The 9,964-nt window shown below is 34.6% G+C and overlaps 1 protein-coding gene across 1 annotated transcript; it reads right to left on the bottom strand.

Annotated features, from left to right (window-relative positions):
- Positions 1-2,645: 2,645 nt before the first annotated feature.
- LOC132789753 (trypsin alpha-like) lies at positions 2,646-3,500 on the bottom strand. Its single transcript, XM_060797999.1, has one exon. The coding sequence runs from the start codon at positions 3,442-3,444 to the stop codon at positions 2,647-2,649; it is 798 nt and encodes a 265-aa protein (XP_060653982.1). The 5' UTR covers positions 3,445-3,500; the 3' UTR covers position 2,646.
- Positions 3,501-9,964: the final 6,464 nt, after the last annotated feature.

The following is a 9,964-nucleotide window of genomic DNA, read 5'->3' as shown; positions in this document are numbered from 1 at the left end:
TGCGACACATAAGTGATTTCGTTTTCGCGATATATACTTCTGGTTAAGTAAAAATGTCTAATTTTGTACAATCGTCATTTGCGGGAAGTTTTGATTTTCTTCTTCCATTCGAAAAAAACGGCAGCTCAAGCGCATCGAGAGCTCCAAAAAGGGTACGGAAAAGCTGCTCTGAGCGAAACAACATACAGGGATTGGTTTCGTCGCTTCAAAAAGGTGTTTTTGATGTTCACGACCGCCCCCGCAAGGGAAGGCCCAAAACCTTGCTTCAGAATTAGGAGTTATCCGTCAAGCCGTTTTCAAGCGATTGCATGCTTCGGGGATGATTCAGTTATTATATTTATCAAAAACAGCGGGAACTTAATTGCGCACCTAATAATAAAATTTACTTTTCCTTGAAAATAAATTTATTTTCTAGTTTTAAGAGAAAAGTTTGGTTGCGGTCAGATAAAAATTGTTTAAGTTATTTAAAAAACGATTTTATATGGTAAAATATGGTTATAGGATTTAAGTTGCTTTGGTTGAGAAATTGGTATATTTCACACCCTATGGTATATTTTGTTTGTAGTTTTTGTATTTTTATACCAGGTAGGTAGGGTAGAAAGGAATTATAATTTTATGCATCCCGGAAATTTATTTAACACGCACAAAGATGCATTTCCGATTCTATAAAGTACAAATATTCTTGATAAGCGTCAACGGCCGAGAAGTTATAGCCATGTCCGTCTGTCCGTCTGTAGGAACACCTTGATCTCAGAGATTATAAGAGATAAATATATAATGACTATAGTTTTTATGATACCTAAAAATTTTGTTATGATCAGATATAGCCTTTGGTCAAATTTTTTCGCATGGGGATCAAGTTTTTCTTTAAGATTTTTTCCACGTCCACTTCCGCCCTCGCAAATCGAAAAAATCGAATACCAAACCTAGTTTTGTAACTATATTCATGATATTACAACAGTTATTAGGATACCTGAATTTGGTGACGATCAGTTGATACGGGTCCTAGAAGCACTGGTATATTTTATTCTCTATGAAATATTTTCAATGTAAATGTATTACGATATGGCAAATAAAGCCTTTTGCATATTTCCGTATTTTTATAATACTTGGTATATGTTAAGAATAATACTGTCATACTATTTTACTTTTGTTAAAGAAGGATAGTATCTCCCGATCCAGCACACTCCCCTGTAGCTTTCTTAGTTGTTTCTCATCATCTTCTTTAAAGACATTCAACGTTTTCACTGTTTTCTTTTAAGTTTTGACCAAGACGGAAAATTTCATTACCGGTGTAAGTTTTTAGTTTTTTAAGTTTTAATAAATCACAGATGCAATAAACACTATTATAGAAGCTTTGATATTTTTGTGTATTCCCCAGAATAGGGAATCTCCCGGTCTTGCTTATTCAACGGTAATACGAGTAGATAACAATGTTTGGAAATTACCTGACTGCCACGTGCTATTTAGTAAATTATGATACAAATAAAAAAAGAACTTTCTAATTTGACAAGTATTAATTACAAATTCATATGCTTAATTTTTATACCTGGTACCCAAAGGACCATGTCGGTCTTTTCGTATGATCCGTAAGATCTCAGTTGTTACTCCTGTTATTTTTTTGCGAAGATTAAGTATGTTTTAGATTTTTTACCACGCCCACTTACGCCCGCCCAAATCGAAACAATTACGAAAACTACAGTCGAGTGAGGTCGACTATGAGATACCCGCTACTCATAGACGGCACAATATACCAAATTGTCAGGCAAAGCAACTAAGACCCCTAGTAAATAGGCGTTTTTGCCCATACAAAAGTATTTCTTTAATAACTTCGCAACTTATCGGAACGCAACCAAATTTTTAGGAATCACAATTACCATAGTTATTATTGTATATACCAAAATTTGCGACTCTAGCTTTAAAATTACGCTTGTTTTTCGAGTTTTGTTGATTTTTGAGGGCGGAAGTGGGCGTGGCAAAATTTTGAAACAAACTTGAGCTACGTGCGAACATAACAAATACTGTTGAAAAAAATTATAGCTCTTATAGTCTCTGAAATCCAGTGTTTCATACGGACAGACGGACCGACGGACAGACAGACAGACGGACATGGCTAGACGCTGATCAAGAATATATATACTTTATAGGATTGGAGATGCCTCCTTCTACCTGTTACATACATTTCCTGCCGGCACAAAGTTATAATACCCTTCTACCCTACGGGTAACTGTTTTAATAATTCCTGAATTTGATAACGATCAGAAGTTATCGAATTGTAAAAGTTGTTGAAGAAAAACTGTTATGTGGGAAAAACAACTACTGCAGTCGGGTCTTGATTGACAGTCTGGCACATTTTTTACTCTGTGGATTGTGTTTAATGTTACAGAATATCGAATTGCTAAATAATGCTTTTGGTTTATTTCAGCATTTTTTCAGTATATTGGTTTATTATATGACACTTAAATATCTTGAACATTCCTCCAGAATCGGGTATAACCCGGTCTTGCTTAGTGATACGAGTAGATAACAATATTTAGAAATTACCCTATTAAGACGTGCTAAATTATGATACATTTAAAAGAAGAACTTTCAGATTTGACAAGTATTTTTTATAAATTCATATGCTCTATTTTTCCTTAGAACTCTTTACAGAAATTCAATTATACCCAAATTTTCACTCTGTTTGGCGGTCTCTTCGATCCAAGAGCGCACATCAGGAACGGATGCATAAACGCCTGGTTTATTTGGACGAGCACATCCTGTGCCCCATGACACAATACCCAGCAGCTTATTTTCGAAAATCAGGGGGCCACCAGAGTCACCCTGGCAGGCATCCTTGCCACCGCCAGTGACGCCTGCACATAACATACGACTGGTCAACATAATGGAATAGGCGGACTTGCAAGCTGAGTTCTCGATAATGTTTACTTCCACCTTTTGAAGGTCGCTGGCCAAATTGCCTTCTTCTGTAGTTGTTCCCCAACCAGTTACAAGGACAGGAGTAGCGTTCTCAGGACGTTCCGTTGCCAATTCAATTGGCTGAGCATTCTCATTATACTCAATCTCTCCGTCTAGGAACAGAAGCGCTACATCGTAGTCATTATTCAGTTTCCTGTACTTCTCATGAATGACGAATTTCCGTACAGCTAGCTCCTGGCCAGTAGGGAAGAAGATATTGTTGGTGCCAATGTAGATCGTCAGGTTTGAAGCATCAGCTAGAGTATTCACACAATGAGCTGCGCTGACAATGGTATTTCTATTATAGATTGATCCGCCACATCTGTGATTGCCTCGGTAACGCATGGAAATCTGATGAGGATATTCGCGAATGTTAGTTGTTTCGCCGCCTACAATACGTCCGTCTGGCATAGGAACATCGCTGTGGAAGACGGTGCTTGCCAGCGATGAACCGATTATGAAAAGCGCTATCAAGATGCGAAACATTTTTACAAACTAACATGACATTGTTGGAGATCGGCCTTTTTATAGAGGTTAATTCTTGATTAAAAGCGATAATGAAATCACAATTAATCTATCGTAACCACGTTAGGGTTAATGTCAGTCTTATCTTATCCTTATCGAACGCTGATGATTATAGGGGATCGCCCAAAAAAGCTTTAGTTGCAAAGCTTACTGATACGAAATTACATTTGGTCAGTATTCGATTAGTGTCGATGTCATCAGAGTGGTCAATATTACGGTTAAATTTGAAAATGATTTCAAATGTTGACTTTAATATCAATATAATATAATATAGCAGAGTGGTTATTTATTTATTTGCACCAAATAATATTGATTTGCATAGAAGAAGAAAATTTGAATAAAGTAGTGCTTCGCAAAATTCGCATAGAAATCACTATTTTTATAAAAATAAATTTATTTTCTTGTTTAAAGATATCTTTAATACCACTAAAATTTTATTGGAGTTAGATAAAAATTGTTGTAGGTATTTAAGAAACGTTTTTATATTGAAAAAAATGGTTGTCGTATTTTAGTTCTTTGGTTGACAATCTGCTATTGCTGTACCCTATGGTATATTTTCACTGTAATTTTAGTTTTTTTTTATACCCGGTACTAATAGGGTTTTACAACTGTGTGTTTTCAGGAAATCTATGTAACATGTAGGAGAAGGCATCTCCGACCCTATATTGTCGATAAGCGTCATCGGCCACGACGATATAACCATGTACGTCTGTGCTTTTGTCTGTCTGTCCGATTGTATGAACATTTAGATTTCAAAAATTATAATACGCCTACTTACCACGGAACTTATTTGCTTGGGTTGACAATCTGGTATATACCAAATATGGCCATTGGTATAATTTTAGTATTATTGCGGAATATATTTATTTGGTATATTTTAAAATTAATACCGTACTGTTTTTCTTTTACTGAACATGGGTAGCGGGTAACTCAGAGTCGATCACACTTGTCTGTAGCTTTTATATTTTTTTGTTGTCCAATAATATTTAAAAGATTAATTTTTTCAACACTCGAAAAATGATGTGCAATTGAATGAATAAAAATCAAATAAATTAAAGCATTGTCCGCCTATAAAGCGATAACGAAAATCTCACCCATTGTAAGATAAGTTAGCCAAACGATTTTCTAGGTAAGAGCTACAAGTCAATTATCAATGGCGAACACCTCAATTTATGATTTAGATTAGTGTTATTATTGTTGAACATATTTTTAATCGAATTCTTCATTGAGATTGAAAAGTTAAACGTTAATTAATTAGTTGATTGCATTGCGATAACTGCTTGAAATACATACTTTCTCATATTTGAATGAATGTTCGATATTGATTGGTTGTGCAGCGCACTATGGTCCCAAATCCCGATTTGGTGGCATAAAATCGAATATTGCATCTATCGAGCTGAAACTTGGCATACTTCATTAATAGACCACTCTAAATATTAAAGCAAACTTTCAAGTAAGTTTGACCACGCCTACTCCAATGCCCATATAGACATCATGACGTATACGTGATATTTTATTTAAATTTTTTATTTTTTTTTTTTTATTTATTGCTCTCTTTTTTGTCGTCACTCAGTGTACATTAATCTATTTGACCAAATACAAGTTCAGCCAGCGCGGAAGAGTGGCGCCCGCTGTCCATCCACACGTCCAGCAACGTGGCGTGACAGAATTCAAGCACATCTAAATAATTAAAGCATCGGAAAAGCCGCAAAAAGCCGCAAACCAAACTATTATTAAAATTTAATATAAAGTGTCTACTATTGTTTAACATACATTCAACAACGCACAAATACGCAGAACACATTTTTTTCCTCTACAGAAGACGAACACTTTTGTCAGCTTTTTGATTTCCTTGGACAACATAAAACAGTACAAATATATAACGTTAAACAAATTACCACACAAACTTTGTTTATTATTCGTAATTTACATACCTCCAACTTCAATATCCATTTTAAATAATAGAAAAATATTGTTTAGTTTTGATTTGCCAAGCGCTCAAAGTTATTAAAAATTTCCCGCCAATTTTGTCACAAAAATCAGCTGCTCAATCACCTGACTTTAAACATCTGTAAAAATTGCAAGGTTGCATTTTTGACAAAAGTATTTATTGATACTTTCTATCTAAGGTATCTAGTTTAAATATATAAAAAAAAATTCAGATTTTCTTCCATGAAATTTTGGACTTTATGCCACCAAATCGGGATTTGGGACCATAGTGCAGCGGAACGAATCGCGTTAATAATGTCCAACGCAAACAAAAGTAAACAAATACACAAATAATAAATACTACGAAAACAAAAACAAATGCAATTTGAGCCACATGTCAAGGCAAACAAACAAATGTCAAATGCCAAATGAATGACTCCGTTTATGTGTATATGTGCGCTTGTGTGTATGAGTGAGGTAGGTGTGTCGGGTGTTATTTCCGTTTAGCTATTTGTTATGTTTACGCCTCGTTTGTGCTGAAAAATAAACAAAAACCTATTGACGTCTATTGACGTCTAACAGTGTTGGGTGTGTAAGCTTGGAAATGTTTTAATTAAAGTTGCTTGGACGCATTTATCAGATGCAGACAGGACATGCCATAAGCCCCAGCTATGCACCTGCACCTAGGACAAATAACAAAAATAAAAAAGCACACACAGAGCAGTTGAAACTGTAACTGAATTCAACTGCAGGTCTAGTTCTCAGGTGGAATAGGAGCTGGAGTCGTCCAACCCCTAGGAAAGGTGCAAGAGAACAATGAACAATGGAGAACTCGAATGGGGCAACAGCTCCAACTGGGAACAAACATGTTTTACTGTTAATGGACTTTCAATATTTGCAGCAGGAAGTTATGGCAGCAGGATTTATGTCCCTATGGCTTTTTGCATCCATCGCCTTTGGCTCTGCTCTTTAATTATTGAGTGCCATTTGATTAAAAACACAAAACCAGTGCCAGCAAAAATTTGTCTGCACATAAAAGTGAAAAAGTCGCTAAGCACAACGTCGGATTGAAAATACACTTATTGATATACAATATATTTCTGATAATTTTTCAAATATTTTACAAAAATTATTATACATTTTTTTATGATTCGAAGACTTAAATTAAATATTTCTATGTAATCTAATCTAATCTAATTTTAAATCAAACAAAAGTAAATAATTCTTGTAATGTCGAGAACTTAAAAAAATACATTTTAATATCTTTATTTTAATTTTATTTAGTGACACGAGTAACTAACTTGTTACTTTAATTTATTAAATATTTATTGCTATGGAAAAAATAATTTTCTTTGCAATGCGTGCAATTTGCGTTTCAATTTTTTGGTGTTGCAAACGTTCAATAAAATTCTTAAGATCCTTTTTAAAAGAGCATGTGAAGTAGAAATGAATAAAAACATGTTATGTATGTGTAACACGTACGATATATAACAGGAAGCCCATGAAGATATATATTCAGGTGTAGAATCGCGTAGGTAATCACCCCTGCTCACCTCCATGCTCTACACATTCTTGACTTTGGCTTACATTAAATAAAAAGGAATTTACGTCTTTGGCAATAAACTTGAATTGGCAAATTGCAAGCACGTTAAACAGAATCAAAGTAAGCGCCTAAGCGGCTTATGCAAAATGAAACAACCCAAGATTCACAAAAAAATTTCTTATGCATTTCTTGCTTCTTGTTGTTTCCGTTTATTTTAGAATTCGAATTCACTCAAAAGCAAAAGTGTTTAAAGAAAATTTGTCTGTCATTTATCGAGGGTAACACAATGGCATTAATTCTAATTGCTCAGTCCAGAATTACCCTGCAAATAGTTCGATGTATAATACAAATTTTATATTTTTTGATAAAATAAAATGTTATTTTTTTATGAAAACGAGCTACATTTGTATCTACACAACTATCATGCTCATATTGAACAGGGTACAAAAAGTTATAGAGCGAGAAGCAATGCAAAACTGTGAGAGCTCAGACAAAAGTAAAAGCAAAAGTTTAAATTACTTTCCACTTTTTTTGGGCGACGGCCAGAGTGAAACTTTTATGCCAAAAGATTAATGCAAACGCGAAAGGGTAAAATGCTAAAATGCGAAAAGACTAATACATTTCCGATGAAGTCGTCACATAAATTTTCAAAAAAAATGTTCTTTTACTCTTGCTCAACTAAGCTCTCCATTATAGAGATAAAGATAAAGTGTTAATGACTTGCAGAGTCAGAGTTCTGCGAATAAGAAATTAGAATACGAGATATTGATATAGAATTCACATTGTTAAATGATGAGTATGAGGTCAATAGCAGCTGAAGTAGAGTAGACAAATTGTTAAATAGCAAATTTAAAGCTGCTTCCGCTTTCTGTGATAATCGCAAAGCTATCTCATTAATTTAGATAAAGACTTAATTGAATTGTACGCTAGTACTGAATTACGTTGAATTATATAAGGAATTTTATAGGAATAGCACCAAATTGTCTGACAGCTTGACAAGCTCATTCTGTGCTTGAGCTCTATATCTCAAGTTCATAGCCAGTGAGTTTTCTTTTGAAGTGCTCAAAGCAGGCACACAAAAGGCTCACGGAATAGATAAACAAAACTCCACGCCACAAGCACATGCAAATACATGTCTGTTTATGTATTGAACTCAGAGTATACTCTGTTTTTTACTTGGAAAGTTCATTCGTTTGTAAATAATTTTCTAGCTAGCGGCAAAATCGATACTTCACTTAAGATTTTTGCATATAAATACGAGTTTCAACGTGGCTAGGACTTGCCTTCCTCATCCTAGTCTCGTCACAATGCCCACATTTTGTTAAGCGGTAAAGCGGTAAAGTTTTGCCGTCAAAGTTATATAAAACGACAGCGTATGCCGATAATGCATGCAACGGGACAACAGCGACAGAAACAGAGGGTAAAGTCGGCTACTAAAGTTGTTGTTCATTACGAACAAGGTTGGTATTCCTGCAGTCAGAATACCCTATTAAAATAACACAGGGGTAGTAACTTTTTAGACATACAAATTAATTAAATTTTAATATTGAATATCAATTATAAAAAAAATATTTATAATTTGTATTTATTAATAAAAACAAATTATTTTTAAAATATTTCGAAATAAAAACAGTACCTCTTTAAATAATTAAATATAAAAAGCGTCTTTATTCCACTAGTTCAAAAGTCTATGGAGCTTGGAGCTTTTATGAAACTAATCTCTATAGTCATGAGTAATAGCTACAATTACCAAATCTGATACATTTATTTATTTTATACTAAGATTAGTCATCTTTAAGTGGTATCTGTCAGTCAACCATATTCGAATTATGCATTTTTAATTATTATTGTGTGTGCATAGTATTTGAGCAGCACTTGAGAACTTGGGTCTAACTCATTGGCGGTGCAAATATTTGTCAAGCAATTAAATGTTTAGTGCAAACGTATTTTTATTACCTTTATTAAGAACTCACCGCTCTGCTGTTGATATTAATCATACGCCTCGTTGCTAGCATTGCCTAGCGATTTGCATTTGAGGTTGACGAAAACCGCAACTGCAAATTAACCCAAGCCTGGACAGCATTAAGTGCACTTTTAACAGTAGACGGAGCTGAAGTTGTACATACATTACGCTTTGTTGTTGTCGTTTAGCCACCGCCACCGCCACTGTCACCGTCTGCAATCTACTAATGCGATTTGAAACCAAACACTTGAAGCGTTTCGTTCAAAATGGCTTAAATTTTGTGTGACGCCTGCACAACAATGTGCTAATTAATTAACATTGCCACGGCTGCTACTGCTATTGTGCTATAAAAGTCAATTAATAATTTATATTCGCATTACACATTACGCATACGCATACGCATAAAAATTGACAAGCACCGGCAGCAGCGTTACGTATTCATTTTAATTACCTGCATAACAGCCGAACAGCCATTGAGGCAAGCAGTGAAACAGGCGAGTCGACAAGCAAATTGGCATGGGGCACATTTCGCGACATGTTTCGCACATTTTAATGGCAAAATGGAAATGTTGCGTATACGCCACATTGTCCTGTGTGTGTATGTTTGCGGGCTGCCCCTGATGCTGCCAATTTACAATTTCATAAATATAAATTGGTTTTAAATGTTAAATAAAACAATTAAAATAGGAATATGCACTCGGCTTATGACTAGCCGAACACAAAACCAACAAAATTGTGTTTGCATATTATGGCAAGCACATAATTAAATTATATGTCACACGAACACACACACACACTCATTTCCTACTTACTATATTGTGAGTTTGTTCAATATGCAGTCTAGGCTGTACAGACATCGAACAGTTTGGCAACTAATTTGTAATTTGTTCAGCTTAGGCCTCTTATAGAAATTGTGCTTTTAATAAGAAAATTGAAGTACTCTTGATTAACAGCTTAGGTAATTGCTGCTGATAAATAGTCAAGCTAGTTATGACTTAATACCTAATGGAAGAGTCATTCATTATGATATTAATTTTTCTGATTTG

Source organism: Drosophila nasuta, chromosome 3, assembly GCF_023558535.2.
Source record: "Drosophila nasuta strain 15112-1781.00 chromosome 3, ASM2355853v1, whole genome shotgun sequence".
In the NCBI taxonomy this organism is placed as follows: Eukaryota; Metazoa; Arthropoda; class Insecta; order Diptera; family Drosophilidae; genus Drosophila; species Drosophila nasuta.
The sequence above is the reverse complement of the archived record's forward strand: the minus strand, read 5'-3'. Positions and strand labels throughout refer to the sequence as shown.